General features: G+C 45.6%; 1 protein-coding gene across 2 annotated transcripts in view; it reads right to left on the bottom strand.

The window, feature by feature from the left end:
• Window positions 1-19,574, bottom strand: part of LOC115104519 (partitioning defective 3 homolog) — a 581,101-nt gene that overhangs the window by 123,512 nt on the left and 438,015 nt on the right. For both annotated transcript variants that reach the window (XM_065007121.1, XM_065007122.1), the window contains one exon: window positions 13,038-13,334. In XM_065007121.1, coding sequence (XP_064863193.1) covers window positions 13,038-13,334 — 297 coding nt within the window. The remainder of the gene's footprint in view (window positions 1-13,037; window positions 13,335-19,574) is intronic.

The following is a 19,574-nucleotide window of genomic DNA, read 5'->3' as shown; positions in this document are numbered from 1 at the left end:
GATGTGTAAAAACCTATTTTTGCTTTGTCATTATTGGATACTGTGTGTAGATTGATGACGGGCAGAGGAGGGAGATCTGAATACTTTCTCAATGCATTGTACATTAGATACTGTATGTGGGGGATTACATACTGTGTGTGGGGGATTAGGTTTGTTATTGTTTTGGTTGGGAGATGGAACTACAGTATCGGAAAGACAAAGGGTATGATATCGAAGATGTAGAAAGGAAAAAAAGAGAAGAGAGAGGAAGTCATCTGAGGAAGTCATCCGAGGGAGTCATCTGCTTGCTGACGTGCTGTGTGATGAGCCCTCTGTCACCCGCTCTCCTCCTCGATCACCTGCTTTTCAATCACATTTATCACCCAGTCTATTTTTGGTTGCTCTGTGTCGGAGTAGAGGATATCTAAAATGAAACTGGGGATGCTATGTTTGCAGTGGGACCCATGATTAGGTTATGAAATTGGGTTATCCATCATGGGAGAAGTGTCTAGATATTAAAAGGCTCACAGAGATACTGCAGAGCATAGCTACAGTACTAGTCACAAAATAGGAAGAACCTCCTCCTCCCCGTGACCCGGAAACCAAGTCAAAGTGTTCAATCAAAACAGTTCTCATAAAGTGCAATTTAGGATGACAATGTAGTTTGTTTGTTTATAGCGTGTGTTGTGCTGTCAATTATGCAATCTAGCATTAATCTTGATTCACCCAGAATTAAAGTCTTGCATTATTGGTCAGATGCTCGATTAAGTTCTAGGGTCCATACCGGTTAAGAGAAGAGATAGAACGAGGATCGGAAGCGGAATGAAGAGCTCCACCCACTCTCTTTGCAAGTCTATGGGCCTATGTACCCTCCCCTTCCGGAATTCAAAAGATGCTAACACCTGCGAAATTGTGATTTGTCCGAATAACCAGTGACAAAAAACCCAAGCGCCGTAACTAATGCTGCTGGTTATCTCACCCACTCATGTGTCATGAACAATCTACGGTACCGTTCATGTTTATGTACAAGAGATGAATCTAGCCTTGGAAACTGAGCGCCGCTCTTGCTTTGCATTGATGGAATACTCTGAATTAAGAAGCAAAAATAAATGTTTGTGTCTTTACTTGAAGGGTAGCGACATAAGGACTTCGAAAACCCATTCTTAAGGCATACATTGCTTCACCAGTGCACAATATTGAGCGATGTCAGAGATTCCCCCAAGCCTTCAGATGTGCTGCATGGGATTAACTCTCTATTTACTGCAGCTAAATGCTGAGAATGAACTGCCCTCGGGGTGCACACATCTCGACTAGGCCCCTGCCTCCCTCCAACCCATCCCCTTCATCTTCCAGGGAGCATCGTTCTTTCGTTCCTAAAATGAGAACATTCCTTTCATGTTACCGCTGAAAACTCATTATGTGTAGTATAGTCTATCTCTGAGGCAAGGCATCTATTTGAAGGACATTGATCAAATATACTGAACAAAAATATAAACATTTTAAACATTTTTAAGGAAATCAGTCAATTGAAATAAATTCATTAGGCCCTAAATCTACGGATTTCACATGACTGGAAATACAGATATGCATCTGTTGGTGACAGACACCTTTAAAAAAAGTAGGGGTGTGGATCAGAAAAACAGTATCTGGTGTGACCATCATTTGCATCGCATAGAGTTGATCAGGATGCTGATTGTGGCCTGGGTAATGTTGTCCCACTCCTCTTCAATGGTTGTGCGAAGCTGCTGGAATTGGCGGGAACTGGAACATTCTGTCGCAAACGTCGATCCAGAGCATCCCAAACATGCTCAATGGGTGACATGTCTGGTGAGAATGCAGGCCATGGAGGAACTGGGACATGTTCAGCTTCCAGGAATTGTGTACAGATCCTTGCGTATTATCATGGTGAAACATGAGGTGATGGCGGTGGATGAATGGCACAACAATGGGCATTGTGATCTCATTATGGTATCTCTGTGCATTTAAAATTCCATTGATAAAATGACATTTTTCGTTCATTGTCCGTAACTTATGCCTGCCCATACCATAACCCCACCACCACCATGGGGCACTCTGTTCACAACGTTGACATCCGCAAACCGCTCGCCCACATGACGCCATACACGTGGTCTTCCAGTTCTGCCAAATTCTCTAAAATGACGTTGGAGACGGCTTACGGTAGAGAAATTAACATTATATTCTCTGGCAACAGATCTGGCAGACATTAATGCAGTCAGCATGCCAATTGCACGCTCCCTCAAAACTTGGGACATCTGTGTGTCATTGTGTTGTGTGAATAAAAATGAACAGTTTTAGAGTGGTCTTTTATTGTCCCCAGCACAAGGTGCACCTGTGTAATGATCATGCTGTACAGCTTCTTAACAAGCCACACCTGTCAGGTGGATGGATTATCTTGGCAAAGGAAAATGCTCACTAAGAGTGATGTAAACGAATTTCTGCACAAAATTGGAGAGAAATACGTTTTTTTTGTGTGTGTGGAAGATTTCAGGGATCTTTTATTTCAGCTCATGAAAGCAACAATTTACATGTTGTGTTTATATTTTTATTCAGTGTACTTACTGTACTGTGCATTAAAATCAGCTTGATCAATTTAACAGTGAAACACAGATAGTATGTCCCAAATTGCACACTATATTCCCTTTATAGTGCACTACTTTTGACCAGGACCCATAGGGCTCTGGTCAAAAGTAGTGCACAATATACTGTAGGGAATAGGGTGCCATTTTGGACACCTACACTGTAGTGTAGGAGCTGGAGATGGAGAGACTTCTCATTCTGGCTGTTTGCTTTCTTAAATTAATGTAATGGTACAAACGGAAGGATAAAATGCCTTTCAGCTCTCCATCTCATCATACGCATCCCACAGGGGCTCTCCTCTCCTCTCCTCTCCTCCCTGCTCTCTTCTCCCCTGCTCTCCTCTCCCCTGCTCTCCTCTATCCTCCCCTCCCCCCCTCCTCTCCAAAGCAGGGGGAAGAAATGAGCGATAACAGACGTAGAAGATAATTCACTTGCTTTGCCTCGAAGATACAAGTTGCTATCTGTGCATAAGCCGGGCGATAAGGCTGATGTACATTTGCTACATTAGAGGCCGAGGTGCTATCGCTGGAATTCAGATAGAGGAGGGAGGGAGGATAGGGTGCATGCACACCACATATGGGTCTATATATGTCTGTGTGTGAGTGTGTGTGTGAGGGGTTTGTGGGTAAATGCACTTACTGTATATAGCATAATGTGTGTGTACTGTACCCGTGTCTATTTCTATGATTTGTTTGTGCACGTGCGTGTGGACTGTGTACTTGAAATGGGGAGAAAAACACCTTTCAGCATCATGACCGTAACATCTTATATGTAACAGCCAAACTCACTCTCTCTGCCAACAACATTGACTCACGGGTTACTATGAGTCAAACTGGAAGACAACCTCTCTATACTTCCTATGTTATACATCACATGCCTTCCTCTGAATAGGGTACAATCCCCTTCCATTGAAGAGAAACGGTGCTCCAGACGTTTTCTGTGACACTCGTTTCCCAGCCTCTCAGACACACACACACACACAAGAGTAATGACAAACATTACCAGATGTCAGAGGCAAAGAAAATACTTTCAGAACGCCGCTGAAACGGTGGTGGGGATCCTACAGGTAAATTCAATAAAGCCGTCTTTACTTTACCTATTGTATTACTTGGGAGATGTAGAAAGGAAGAGAGAGAAAGTCTGCATCCCAAATGACACCCTATTCCTTACATAGTGCGCTACTTTTAGCCAGAGCCCAAGGAGCATTTGTCAAAAGTAGTGCGCTATAGAATAGGGTGCCATTTGGGACGGACGCTAAAGGAGCTGGATGTAATACTTACTGAGAGCATCTCGGAACAACAAGATGCGTTTCAAACAGACAACCATGAATTATGAAAGTGAATAATACTGTGTTGCTGCTGTGTAACTGCAATTAACATAGCAGAAGAACAGACCATTAAGGCAATGTATCTATTACTGCATGGCGCACACACACACACACACACACACATGTTTATTCCCTCGAGGTCGATGAAAGAAGTCTTTGAACACGTATGTCCTTTAAACAGATGCACTGAGCTCAGCATGTTCATTTGTTTCCATATGAATTATTAAAAGAACGGCTTCTTTAATACAAAAATCGCTCAGGATGCTATCCGCAACGTGATAAGAAAACAGCTTTGATTGCATGTTAAAATTAACATTTTACCATTAAAATGCACCTGAGATTGATTGTTGAGTTGGCGCTAATTGAGCCAAGCAAACAGGCAATACAAAAACCAATAACAAAGCAATCAATGCACATTACAGGGACTTGATTGTCTTAAGTAAATAATGTTATAATTGTAGTATGACTATTCATTATTCATATAAGACAACGAGGAAGCATTGAAACAATCATGTTCATTTTACATTTTGGTTATTTAGTAGATGCTCGTATCCAGAGCGACTTACAGGGGCAATTAGAGTTAAGTGCTTTGCTCAAGGGCACGGCGACAGAATATTCACCTAGTCGGCTCGGGGATTCAAACCAGCGACCTTTCGGTGACTGGCCCAATGCTCTTAACCGCTAGGCTACCTGCCGCACTATACCCTATATATACACACTCAATGACATAAAACACTCATGCAAGGACGCTAGGTTATGATGCAGTTGTTAACATTACATGTGTACTGTATGGAGTATGCAGGTGTCTGAACCAGCCATCTTTATGGGGCCAAGCGTTAAACACCCCAACTGGCATTACAACATTTGTGGACAGATACAGATAAGACTGATGCCTACAGTTTCAACCTGGGTTACACTGGAGAATCCATCTGGGTGAGTGATGGTGAGGAGCTGATCTTAATAATAATAATGCTGATGATGAAGATGAAAAAGAGGGATAAGAACTGGATGAGGAGGAGGAGGAGGAGGAAGAGGGACCCTGGTGTCAGACCTACATTAGCAGCTAGCCTGTAGCTCTGCAGAGCACGGGGTCCTGGCATTAACGAGGATGACGGAGAAGGAGTCCATGTGAGCTGATGAAGAAGTGGGTGAGCAAGAGGAAGATGATCCCCGGGGTGGGACCTGCATTAGCAGCCAGCCGGTAGCTCCACTCTACAGGGGGCCTGACATTAACACGGCTGGGCAGCTGTGAAAGAGCCCTGTTTGAGGTGTGAAGAGTGTCTCTCACAGGAGATTAACGTTTTAACGTCCTCACTTCCCTCCCGCCCGCCCACCTCACAACCACAACGCTCCCTCTCTAGAATCCCCCAGAAAAATTAAAAAAAGTTTCTCCACCGGATGAAAAGCTTTGACCTTTTATCAGCTGCAGAAAATGCATTAGCCACCTCATAATCCAATTTATAGCACCATGCAAAGTCTGGGTCTGCATGGTGGATTTAGAGGAAAATTAGCAGATAAAAACACCTCGTCACAGTACAGTATGTGTTTCTGCCTCTACAGGTGATGCTCTATGGGTTGTGGCTGGTTCTTTCTCTCTCTCTCTCTCTCTCTCTCTGTGTTTTGCAGGTCCCTCTGGAGCTGCAGACATCTTCAAGGGCTTTCTACCACAAAGCCCGCCACGTCTTACTTCAGACCAGCCCGTCTCTCTCTCTCTTCCTCTCCTTCTCTCCATCTCTCTGCCTCTCTCACCCTTGCTTTAAGGGGCTTAGAGACTGTATCCCGTAATGGGAGTAGCAGTCAATCAAATCAGTGCGTCAAAAGGTGACGCTTTGTTTCACGCTCCTCTCCTCTCTCCCTAAATCCCATGGAGCCTGGCACCTGTCAGGTTGTCGCTCGAAAAGAAGCAGCCGACTCCAACTACCTAAAAACCCAGGGGTCCTTGGTGGGTGGATTGAGCTAGGGCTGACTTGTCAGCTGCCTGTCTAAAAAAAGAGGTCATGTCTCCAGATACACGGGAACTTTAAAAAAACAGACAAAAAACTGTTTATATAGCTAGCTATATATCTTCTGCGCAGGTAAGTGAAAGAGAGCTCATGACGAATCTGGTATCACTCTAGCAATACACTTTCAAGTTGAGCAAGACTATCATCCAGCTTTTATAAAGGCAATAATTACCACGGCCTAATAAAGACCCGAACTGTTTAAGAAAAAAAACTAATTCCAATTGGTGCCCTTCAGTTTTACAGAGCCTGACAGCGTTGTCAAAACACCTCTCATTTAGCCAGGCCCAATAACACATGGGTCGGTTATAAACAGCCAAATGAGCTCCGTTGTACTGCCGTCCCCTGAAGTGACAGTAAAATGTGATACAGCGTGACATTCAGGATTCAAAGCGCCACGGCTTGGCTCCCCGTATCACCCAGGGTCTATAAACCTCATGTCTGACTCAGTCTGGCTTTACCGTTACACTGACCTTCCCATTAGGGCACTATTAAAGCCAGGGTCTATTATAGAGCACACACACACACACACACACACACACACACACACACACACACTCAGCCCATGTAAAAAATAAAAGTAGAGACCTTATGGGTCTGGTGCCTCTGGCCTTCGATGCCGCGTTGTGGTTCACACAGACAAATCCACTGTTACTGTGTGTCTGCTCTGCTCCAGAGACCAGCCACAAGCCTGTCCAACTGAACAGCTGAGACATTTGAGTTATTGAGAGACTGTTAGTGGGGGAGACATCTGGTGATCACCATGTGACCTCTGCTGTAGTGTAGTGTTACTAACTGTGAATCAGGAGAATTACAACTAGTTCAATGTGAGTGGTACTGTGAAGTTGAATGATTATCAGATGAATAGCCTTAACATGACACCGATAAGATATGGAGAGGAATAGAACCTAATGTCTCTCCAGGTTTAGAGGGTCTCTTTCCAAGACTGTACCAATATTATATATGTTTTTGGCATCTTATATCCTGTGTGCCGCATGCGTGTTTGCATTCATGTTATTGCAAAGGCGTGAATTCGTATTCAGTCCATCCACGACGGGCTAAAATCTGCTGGTCGGTCAAAGAAGGAGCAGGCATTTGGATAAATAACCTTGGCATGCGTGTGCATCAGCACATCCAGTGATATCTTAATTTCATGTTGAATATACATGCACTTGATTTATTTATTGCCTCGACATTAAAGCCGCAACATGGCCCTTTGGTTTAAGTTTGTCGCCGTGAGAAGCCACCAACAGAAGCGTGTGTAATTGTACCCAAACTGGGGTTAAATGCCTAGTTGCCCTTGTCATTCATTCTGGTGACTGACAACACAGAAGCAGTTCCTCTCCCTGGACGAACCTTATCCATTTCCTGACATGTGACCTTCAAACAGGAAGTTCATTCTCCCTGTCACCTCTTCAAAGATGACAATATTTTCATTTTGGTTTAATTCTATGAGGCAAACTAAAACTTCAGCAGAGAGGAATGTTTTTCAAACCTTTATGGAAATTAGCACCTCAAAATGTATTTAAAACTGTACTTCAAAATGCCACTTAGCCCACTTTATATTTGAGTAACAGTCAAATCCAATTTGAAATTCTTCAGTGTTCCTTCTTTGTATTTGAGTCTATGAAAGTTCCATTAACTTTAATTTAAAAATGCAAATGACTGTTTATGTTTGTTTTGACAAGGAAAATGACGCCAGTCTTGAATGTGAATGTATTTGCTGTAGTCGTATAAATACTGAGCCTTTGAGCTAAGTAAAAATGAATGCATATTATTAATCTCGCAGACACACAGACAAATATTACAGGCATTCCACTGAGGCTGGCATACACGAGATATGCAAATCAGCCAGAGGTGCAAAACCAAAAACGCACCTCTAACATAGGGTGCATATTTAATATCAAATCCAAACAATGCAACGATAGCAGCTACAGACAGAATTCTGGTACCTATTTTGACTTATGAATATTTTAGACTCAGACACCCAGTCTCCATACCGAAATGTACTTATGTTTCAGCTTTAATCTCACTGTACTAAAATAAGCCTATATGAATGTTGTTATCTGCATCAAACATAACCCTATGAAACAAGAGACCCCAAATAAGAGGGCAACTTTAAAAGAAAGTCTCAACTCCAGAGAGATCTACCGTCTGGCGAGCTTCTACCAGGGCTAATGTATTCATGCTACTGTGCAAGCGACATCTCACCAATTTGTACGGAGGGAAGAAACATTACAGTGTTCCTGTGAAACATGGAGCGCTACCACACACACACACACACACGCACACGCACAGCACTTCCAAACAGTGAAATCAAGATTTGGCAAAGTCTGAGTAATGACAAGCAGCCATTTAGCTAGTATACTGGAGAAAATCAGAGAGAGAGAGAGAGAGAGAGAGAGAGAGAGAAAGGGAGAGAGAAAGGGTGAGAGAAAGAGAGAGAAAGAAAGGAGAGAAAGGGACAGAGAGAGAGAGAGAAAGGGAGAGAGAGAGCGAAAGGGAGAGAGAGAGCGAAACGGAGAGAGAGGGAGAGAAATGGACAGAGAGAGAGAAAGGGAGAGAGAGAGAGAGAGAAAGGGAGAGAAAGGGACAGAGAGAGAGAGAGAAAGGGACAGAGAGAGAGAGAGAAAGGGAGAGAGAGAGCGAAAGGGAGAGAGAGGGAGAGAAATGGACAGAGAGAGAGAAAGGGAGAGAGAGTGAGAGAAAGAGAGAGAGGGGTAATCGTGCATCTGCTTGTGCATCGCTAACTCTTGTTTTCTCAGTAAGCTGAAACATTTCTATAAATAGGTCTAAGTGTCACTGAGGAAAATGAATTGGATTATCACCATGAAGCCACCAGGAGCTACTCCAGCCGTCTGGTAATCACACATCAGAGGGGGATGACAAGATACTCAGAAACTCTTAGTAGAACAATGACAGTTTGTTTCAACATGTCATTTTATTATCAAAACCAACGCCATTCATTGAATGCCATCGTCAAGAAACAAGTATCACGAAGACCAAAAATATTAGATTTATGCTAAGAGTTGTAGTATTGTTGAGTATGTTAAGATTTGTTTTCCAGCCAACCATACGTCTTATCAATACGGTCACAGTCAGTGTCAGGATTGGTGCTGTTTCACTGGCCACTATGAGACAACAATATCCTCAGGAAACATATGCTACTATCTACCCACACTGACCTTCAAATCAGACATATGGACTGATGGCCTTTCCTAAGCCCAGAAAGTATTGGAACATGGATTTAGCAGGTTAATGGAGGGTTGGATAACCTTGTCATATCTACTGGGCTGTCCTAGTATGGCAGTCGGGAATGATTTCTCATTGGTAGTCTCGACACAGACACATTCACAGATGCGCTAGCCCACGCACACATGCTCACACACAAGCACACACATTCCTACTGGGACAATCTCCCTCCCTAGTTCTGAAAGTAGTAGCCAAAAGTGTGTCTAAGTGTCTATGTCACACGTGCAGATACACTACATGACCAAAAGTACATGGACACCACTATTCTGGGAAGGCTTTTCCACTAGATGTTGGAACATTGCTCCGGGGACTTGCTTCCATTCAGTCACAAGAGCATTACTGAGGTTGAGCTCTGATGAGCGATTAGGCCTGGCACGCAGTCGGCGTTCCAATTCATCCCAAAGGTGTTCGATGGGATTGAGGTCAGGGCTCTGTGCAGGCAAGTTAAGTTCTTCCACAGCAATCTCGATAAACCATTTCTGCATGGACCTCGCTTTGCTCACGGGGGCATTGTCATGCTGAAACAGGAAAGGGCCTTCCCCAAACTGTTGCCACAAAGTTGGAAGCACAGAATCGTCTAGAATGTCATTGTATGCTGTAACATTAAGATTGACCTTCACTGGAACTAAGGGGCCCGAACTATGAAAAACAGCCCCAGACCATTATTCCTCATCTACCAAACGTTACAGTTGGGCACTAAGCATTTGGGCAGTTAGCATTTTCCTGTCATCCGCCAAACCCAGACTCGTCTGTCGCACTGCCAGATGGTGAAGCGTTATTCATCACTCCAGAGAACACGTTTCCAGTGCTCCAGAGTCCAATGGCGGTGAGCTTCACACCTCTCCAGTCGACAATTGGCATTGTGCATGGTGATCTTAGGCTTGTGTGCGGCTGCTCGGCCATGGTAACCCTTTTCATGTAGCTCCCGACGAACAGTTCTTGTGCTGACGTTGCTTCCAGAGGCAGAATGGAACTCAGTAGTGAGTGTTGCAACCGAGGACAGACTATTTTTACGAGCTACGCGCTTCAGCACTCGGCGGTCCTGTCCTGTGAGTTTGTGTGGCCTACTACTTCGAGGCTGAGCCATTGTTGCTCCTAGATGTTTCCACTTAATAACAGCCCTTAAAGCTGACCTGGGAAGAAGCTCTAGCAGGGCAGAAATTTCACTTACTGACTTGTTGGAAAGTTGACATCCTATGACGGTGCCACGTTGAAAGTCACTGAGCTCTTCAGTAAGGCCATTCTACTGTCAATGTTTGTCTATGGAGATTGCATGGCTGTGTGCTTGATTGTAGACATCTGTCAGCAACGGGTGTGGCTGAAATAGCCAAATACACTCATTTGAAGGGGAGTCCACATACTTTTGTATATATGGTGCATGTGTATCACGTCATTGCTCTCTCTCTGCTGTGTCCACTGAGCCGTTGGGCAAGCTGTCACTCAAATGTGAGGGGCTGAACGAAGAATTGTCTAGAACTGGAATTGTAAGGGAGATGGTCCACGTGGGGAGAAATTTATGGAAAATGGCGCGGCACAGCTTCAAGTAAATAACTCGGGATTTCGTGGCTAAATGAGGGGAGCCAGTAATTCTTCATGTATGAACTACACACTGATACATCCAGCCCAAAGCGGGAGGTTAAAAAAGACTTTCTTAGTCGCCAAAGTACCGGAGCATGTCTTAAATATCAGATTGTAGAGAGCGGTGAGAAATGCAGCTGAGAACTTTGGTCCCTCGACATGACATACTTTTTGCCATATTTATGAAACTTGTGTTTGTGATAAATATTTGCCTTCCTTCCTTTTTTTGTTTTGGGAAACTAAAGCAGTTCCCATCATAAGCTAATGGGGAACTGAAAACACAGCATTTTTGCCAAACAAAAAGACTCCCAGCATTGGATGCTTTTAACAGATCACTGGCAATGTGTCAGTAATACAATGTCTGTGTCTCAAATGACACGCTATTCCCTGAACTGTATAGGCCCTGGTCAAAAGTAGTGCACTATGAAGGGAATAGGGTTCATTTGTAATAAGCCAATGTACTACCAACAAAAGCCAGAGTAAAGAAAACAAACTCAAAAAGCCCAAGCACATAGAAGCATAGCAGCATCTTCATAATAGCTCTTCAGAATACCAATGCCTTCCTCACACTAATTAACATAGCTAAACAATGTAATAACACCAAGCTGGATTTTTTTATCACATCATATATTCCTGTTGACTCCTGGGTTTATAGATGACCTTCTCCCTTATTGGCCGGAGAAGCTTTACTGACAGTGGTGTGTGTGTGTGTGTGTGTGTGTGTGTGTGTGTGTGTGTGCGTGAGTGTGCGTGCGTGCGTGTGTGTGCGTGTGTGAGTGTGTGTGTGTGAGTGTGTGTGTGTGTGTGTGTGTGTGTGTGTGTGTGTGTGTGTGTGTGTGTGTGTGTGTGTGTGTGTGTGCGTGTGTGTGTGTGTGTGTGTGTGTGTGTGTGTGTGTGTGTGTGTGTGTGTGTGTGTGTGTGTGTGTGTGTGTGTGTGTGTGTGTGTGTGTGTGTGTGTGTGTGTGTGTGTGTGTGTGTGTGTGTGTGTGTGCGTATGCATTGACAGTGATGCAGAGCGCCAGCAGACAAGGTGTGTGGAAGCAGGGGAGGATTAGACATGACCCTGGACAATAAAAGTGAGCGTTGTTCTGATATTACATTTTTCACACCCTGAGAACAGAATTATTGACGGATTTGCCCCCGTTGTAAGAAGCCACAATCTACCTGGGTCTCGCAGTGCCTAAGGGACACAGTGTAAAAACCTGCCTGAGGTATTCTTGCACAGTATGTGTGACATGTGTAACAAATAAAATAATTTGAAAAGGAGAAAGAAATACAGACACCCCATCTTTTATAAATGAGGTTTAAATGGAAGACCGTGGTTGTGTGTGTCTGGCTGTGTGCATTGTAGATGAGCCAGGTGGTGATGGTGGCGCTGGTGGTCTGTTGCTTTTGATGGTGTTGTTGGGTTTAGGTGTTGGTGCTTTTTTTTATTGTTTTGTTGGATTTGGGTGGTGTTGTTGTTGTTGATGGTGTTGTTGGTTTTGGGTGGTGGTGGTGTTGATAGTGTTGTTGGTTATGGGTGGTGGTGGTGTTGTTGGTTTTGGGTGGTGTTGTTGTTGTTGATGGTGTTGTTGGTTTTGGGTGGTGGTGGTGTTGATAATGTTGTTGTTTATGGGTGGTGGTGGTGTTGTTGGTTTTGGGTGGTGGTGGTTGTGGTTGTGGTGTTGTTGGTTTTGGGTGGTGGTGGTGTTGATGGTGTTGTTGGTTTTGGGTGGTGGTGGTTGTGGTGTTGATGGTGTTGTTGGTTTTGGGTGGTGGTTGTGGTGTTGATGGTGTTGTTGGTTTGGGGTGGTGGTGGTGGTGTTGATAGTGTTGTTGGTTTTGGGTGGTGGTGGTTGTGGTGTTGATGGTGTTGTTGGTTTTGGGTGGTGGTGGTTGTGGTGTTGATGGTGTTGTTGGTTTGGGGTGGTGGTGGTGGTGTTGATAGTGTTGTTGGTTTTGGGTGGTGGTGGTTGTGGTGTTGATGGTGTTGTTGGTTTTGGGTGGTGGTGGTTGTGGTGTTGATGGTGTTGTTGGTTTTGGGTGGTGGTGGTTGTGGTGTTGATGGTGTTGTTGGTTTTGGGAGGTGGTGGTGGTGTTGATAGTGTTGTTGGTTTTGGGTGGTGGTGGTTGTGGTTGTGGTGTTGACGGTGTTGTTGGTTTTGGGAGGAGGTGGTGGTGTTGTTGTTGATGGTGTTGTTGGTTGTGGGTGGTGGTGTTGTATGAGATGGAGGTGAGGTGTTGCTGTTGTTGATAATGCTGTTAGTTGCTGGCTGTTTTTAGAGTTGCTGGTGTAGGTGGTGGGTAGCGGTGCCCCCTACCTGTCAGCTGAGGGAGGGTGTCCGTTGCGAGGCTTGTTAACCTGGGCATAGAGGGCTTCCAGGTCGGGCTGGTCTGGACCGCTGTCCTGGGGGGGCTGGGGCCCTTGGTGGGGCTCCTGTCTGCTGTCTTCGGATGACCCGTCCAGGGAGCCGATGCCTGCGTAGGGGTGCTCCTCGTCTTCGTTGGAGCTGAAGGTGCAGTTCAGGTTGGGGTTGATGTCCAGGATCTCAGCGTACTCCCTCTCCCTCGCCACCGACGCTTGACGTTCACGGAACTCCCTCGTCTTCGCCTGGATCCTGGAGAGGAGGGACGGAGAGAGGTAGGGAGGAGGGACGGAGAGAGACAGGGAGGGAGGGGGATGGAGAGAGGCAGGGAGAGAGAGATGGGAGAGAGATAGAGAGAGAGATGGGGAGAGAGAGAGAGATGGGGGAGAGAGAGAGAGAGATGGGGGAGAGAGAGAGAGAGATGGGGGAGAGAGAGATGGGGAGAGAGAGAAAGGGGAGAGAGAGAGAGAAGGGGGAGAGAGAGAGATGGGAGAGAGAGAGAGAGAGAGAGAGAGAGAGAGAGATGGGGAGAGCGAGAGATGGGGAGGGGGAGAGAGAGAGATGGGGAGAGAGAGAGAGAGATATGGGGAGAGCGAGAGAGAGAGAGAGAGAGAGAGAGGGGAGAGAGAGATGGGGAGAGCGAGAGAGAGATGGGGAGAGCGAGAGAGAGAGAGAGAGAGAGAGAGAGAGAGAGGAAAAGGTCAGCAGTGCTATAACTCAATATTTCATACTGTTATTTAGGGAATAAAACACATGAAAGCCATTGTAAGGATGTCTGAAAAGAGGGTTGGTTTTTGAAATGGGGCATTTGAGGGGTTGGTATCGGCTGGGGGAACTCGGGAAAGGTTAGGGAGCTTCAAGCTGAGTCTTAAAAGCCTGCGTCCCAAATGGAACCCCATTCCCTATATGGTGAACTACTTTTGACCAGAGCCTTAAGGGCCCTGTCCGACAGTAATACACTATGTAGGGTGCTAGGGTGCCATTTGGGATATAGCCCAAGATACTCTGCAGACACTACACATTGCAGCCTTTTCAAATTCAACAACAACATTCCTACTTAAGTCTATCTACCTCCCACCTCTATCGCAGGGCTCTTCCTCCATCTCATTGGGCTATTCCTAACATCTTTAGCCTGTTTTTCTTTCCCCCAGAAAAGAGAAGATAAGTCTAATGGAGGACAGACAGCATGCAGAGTTATTCAGATGAGTGGCCGGTGGAGTGCTGCGAGGCATCCCAAATGGCACCATATTCCCTATGCAGTCCACTACGTTTGACCAGGGCCCATAGCGCTCTGTGTAGGGAATATGGAACTATTTGGGACACAGACGTGGAGTGGCTATCCAGACCATGGTTGGAAGGGGATCTTCCTGAGGAGAGTGTATAGATCCCTCCCCTGGGTCCTCTAACCAGAGAGAAAACAGGCCGTCTCTGATCTCTCCTCCAACTCCTCTTCCACCCGGACGCTGTTCTCTTCTTCCTCCCCCGCCCCAGCTCCCTGGGAACTCTTCCCTCTTTCCTTCCACACAACAGGGCCTTTCAGGGCCTTTCCTGCCTCATACAGTTGACCTGGACTATGAATGCCTGCCTCTCCTTCCATGGAAAACAAGACCCAGGCGTACAGGGGGGTGGGGGTGAGGGGTGAAAGGTGATCTGGAGCTGTGGGAAAGGGACAGGGGTAACTGGGGAGCGGTGGTGAAGACAGAGGGATGAACCCCTGCTGGTGTCCCTGCATGGCAGTACTGACCAGCCTGGGTAGTAGATCCAGATGCTGTGTCCTACCAGCACATACTTATGTACTGGTATGCACGCACGCACGCACGCACGCACCACAATTCATCCCAACACTCTCCCAGGCTCTAAGTGGGGGTCATCTCACCTCCCAGTCTGTGGGATATTCCATATTTCCCCCATTACCTCAGGTCATAGCTAACCTCTGACCCCCATCGGCTATCCTTCACAGATGATTGACAGCATTGCCGTGGTAACAAGGCTGGAATCAGTGAGTTCTCATGGGTCTGTATATTGTATATTATAATAACAGTGTAATCACATTCCAAACAATGACTATTTATCTATGCCACAATAACCTAATTCCAAAAGGATTGGCTCGTTTATTTTTAGCCATGGAAATCCCATTTTCTCAGAATGATCAGAAGGATTACATTTTGAGGGTATTGTGCTCACATGATGTTCCATGTCATTTATACACTCCTCAGCCTTGTCCACGATGTGTATTTGTATTTGTCAAAATAATATACATTTATTATATAAATCCCATCCCTTCAGTGCAGTCCCTGCTGTGTCCCAAATGACACCCTATTCCCTATGGGTCCTGGCCAAAAGTAGCGCACTACATATGGAATAGGGTGCCATTTGGGAGACAGCCTCTTATTGTACAGCACACACAACCTTGTGGGTGTCAGAAACAGAGTGATATAGATTAGTTCCCGCCACAGCAGTCTCATCTCATCTCGGCACCTGCCCAAACTGATGTCACACCCCTGCCAGTAAGACCAGACAATGATGTTATGACAGGTTTTTACGGAAACCCAGTGGGAACTCAAGGCTTTAGGCTCTTCACCGACTAATCAAATTCATAAAAATACAATATCAGTGTTCAAATGGGATAATGGGTGGAGCGGCAAGACTGGCGACATTAGACTGCATGGCACAGACAGACAGTACAGATAGACAGGACAGACAGATAATGACAGATAATGACAGACAGACAGGACAGGCAGGACAGGCAGGACAGATAGACATGACAAATAGACAGGACAGACCGGACAGACAGGCAGGAGAGAGAGAGAGTCCTGTCTCAGCCTCCAGTATTTATGCTGCAGTAGTTTATGTGTCGGGGGGCTAGGGTCAGTTTGTTATATCTGGAGTACTTCTCCTGTCCTATTCGGTGTCCTGTGTGAATTTAAGTGTGCTCTCTCTAATTCTCTCTTTCTCTCTTTCTTTCTCTCTCTCGGAGGACCTGAGCCCTAGGACCATGCCTCAGGACTACCTGACATGATGACTCCTTTTTGTCCCCAGTCCACCTGGCCGTGCTGCTGCTCCAGTTTCAACTGTTCTGCCTTATTATTATTGGACCATGCTGGTCATTTATGAACATTTGAACATCTTGGCCATGTTCTGTTATAATCTCCACCCGGCACAGCCAGAAGAGGACTGGCCACCCCACATAGCCTGGTTCCTCTCTAGGTTTCTTCCTAGGTTTTGGCCTTTCTAGGGAGTTTTTCCTAGCCACCGTTCTTCTACACCTGCATTGCTTGCTGTTTGGGGTTTTAGGCTGGGTTTCTGTACAGCACTTTGAGATATCAGCTGATGTACGAAGGGCTATATAAATACATTTGATTTGATTTTGATTTTGATTTAGAGAGAGAGAGAGAGAGAGAGAGAGAGAGGACAGATACAGAGACAGAGAGAGAAAGACCTTCACCCTCAGATCAGATGGCTCAGCACCTCTAGCTGAGGGCCAACCAACAGCAGCCAGATTGCCTACAATGCCAGTGTAACATGACAGTCATCTCCATATTCAACCGGTGTGATGTCTCACACACGCTGACCAGCTCACGACCAGGGTTCCATGGCACATTTCCCCCCTATTTGAACCCCTGTGCCATGTGCTGGGTAGGCCCCATGTGCTCGCTTGGTCAGTGTAGTAGGGTAACTGCCCCCGCCCCACCCCACCCCTACCCTCCCATCGCCCAGCCTTAACTCCATTACGTAATTAATGACCCAGTGTGGTGTTGACATGAAGAAGAGCTCTGCCTACACTAAGCACTCCATTACTGCATTACCCTTAATTAACTAGGCAGTGTCTCTCCTCTCTACTGTGGTCTCTCTCACCTCTCCTGTCTCTTTACTCTATCCTTACTACTCTCACCTCTCCTCTGTCCTTACTCTCCTCTCTTCTTAACATGTTTCCTCCTCTATTTCTCCACTCCTCTCTATTCTCTCTCCTCTTATCTCCTTTCTCTTCTTTCCTCTGTTGTCTCTCCTTAGTCTCTAGTCTGTCTTCTCTTCACCTCTACTCCCCCTTACATTTTCCTTACTAATTTCTCCTCTGTTTTACAGGACAAACTAGCTCAAAGGGATGTTTTGGGAAACAATGCAAAAGGGAAATGGAAAATGGAATTTCCGCTTCGCCCAGGATGCTCTTGATACTGTAATGCAAGGGATTATGGCAAGTCAGGAGTTTATCATTGAGGTTTTGACTGACAATCTCTTAAAACACATTTGCCAGGTTTCTTTCCTCAATTTCAGGTAAGTGGCCTCCTTCTTAATTTGTCGTCTTCGTGGCTGTTAGAAGAGAGCTCTTTAGCATCACACAACTAGCACACACACACACACACACATCACAATTAAAACCACAAGTTTCCCCTCAACGGTAAACAACTCAGAAGTGTGAGTCACTGCATTAAGTTGAGAGGAGAATCCGCCATGTTTATTTCATTTTCAAAGAGAAAGTTAGGAGAGAGTTGAAGTTGCAGAGCGAGCGGTGCACTACTGACAAGTAGGTCCTTCTTCGGTGCGCTGAATAAATCGGAGTGTTTATCAAACAAGTCTGTGTAATTCTGGACAGATGAAGCCAATGCACCCTCCTCCGTATGTCTTTCAATGGGGGGGTGGGAGGTGGGAGCGAGAGGGAGGGAGGGAGGAGCGAGAGGGAGGGAGGGAGGAGGCAGCTGCTGTTTTCAACCGCTCATTACCAAGTCTGCACTTCCAGAGTTCCACTTGGAGAGAGTCTGGCTGTTCAATATGCTTGGTAGCAGAGGCGGGATGAAACAGAATGCATTGCTTTCTTTAGTAACTCTTGTAGACATCTTGCATATATCCCCCCCCCCACACACACACACACACAAAAGTACAATCTTGTGTGCAAAGGACTGTGCTCCCATTAAGACTGATGGACAGACTTTTAGGTTGACACTTGATGTGACATCATTTTATCAGGCAAACAATTTGGCACAATTCAAGTCTGTAATAATCACATGTAGCTTGCTGCAGAGTATCAATTATCAAATTAATTGAGTATCAAATAATTACAAATATAATCAGGCCTGCAATCAGTTCCTTTGACCTCTCATTGAACTCAACATGTTAATGACGACAGACAGCAACACTTTACAAAAAAATTCAAGAACGAAGCCAATTATTTGGTAAAACAATTACTGTTATGAAGGGATCAGCTGAGATAATGACTAACACACATTAACTTAGTGCAGTAACAAGTTATGAAGCTCCTGCTGCGTAATTACAGACACTGTAATTAGTAAGACATTAACACAAGTTTCATTTCTGATCTCATTGAACGGAGGAAAGTCGTAAACTCTGTGTACTCTCAACTGACGTGTCAGTACTAATTCTAGAACAGAAACGTTGTTGTCGTTGTGGTGGCTTAATTCCTCAAAACCAACCAGCCACACTGATGTGATGCTGAGGTCTATAGTATTAAATGAATACAGGGTCCATTTGCATTCTAAAATAAGGAAATGGAAGACTAGTTGAGTCTGAACCCGACCAACCGTGTGACGCTACTGTAACTGCTGACTGACTAAACTACATAACCGGAGCAGTATACCTTGTCTTTGGTTGGTTGGCATCAGCAGGAAACCAAACAAACAGGCAGGCGTGGTGGAAACAGCCAAACAGGCACTACAAGGCTTCTGGGTCTGGGAGCAGGAGGAGTGTGAGATGAAGGGATGGAGGAGTGGAGGAGTGTGAGCCACTGATTAGAAGCTCAGAGGAGCCAACCAGATAAGAGAAGGGACATCATAATCTCACGCCACAGTCACAGAGAGAGAGAAATAGTGAGAGAAATAGAGGGAGAGAGGGGGAGAAACAGAGAGAAGGGGGGCAGAGAGAGGGGGACAGAGAGGGGGAGAAACAGAGAGAGGGGGGTGAGAAACAGAGAAGGGGGAGAAACAGAGAGAGAGAGGGGGTGAGAAACAGAGAGAGGGGGAGAAACAGAGAGGGGGAACAGAGAGGGGAGGAGAAACAGAGAGAGAGGGGGGTGAGAAACAGAGAGGGGGGACAGAGAGGGGGGCAGAGAGGGGGAGTGAAGGAAGGGTTGCAGTTGGATACAGTTTAAAACAGAGGCAGCAGACACCAGCAGGTTGCTACTGTGTGGTGGGTTTAGATCTGGCTTCAGACAGATGCTCTGGTAAACTGACAAAACAATGAGACAATCCCAATCTCAGCACACCAGGAGGCATGAAAGGGAATAATGCATATCCTCCTCTTGGAATCTCTCTGCTTGATTGACGGCAGGCCACACTAAACCCCAGGCACTGAGAGAGAGAATCAGGGTGTTCAAAGGGATTGGCCTGAGCAAGCAATCTAGGAATCGCCTTGTATCGCAAATAACCCCTCATTATAAAGATGAGTGATCCTGTACCTTACCTTGCTCAAACGGATCCCCTGAAACACACGGACTCTCTGCACTATTCCTACCCCATCCAACCTGCATGGTACCAATCAAAG

The sequence above is a fragment of the Oncorhynchus nerka genome, linkage group LG22 (assembly GCF_034236695.1).
Source record: "Oncorhynchus nerka isolate Pitt River linkage group LG22, Oner_Uvic_2.0, whole genome shotgun sequence".
Classification (NCBI taxonomy): domain Eukaryota; kingdom Metazoa; phylum Chordata; class Actinopteri; order Salmoniformes; family Salmonidae; genus Oncorhynchus; species Oncorhynchus nerka.
Note: the sequence above shows the minus strand (reverse complement) of the source record. Positions and strands in the feature narration are given on the sequence as shown.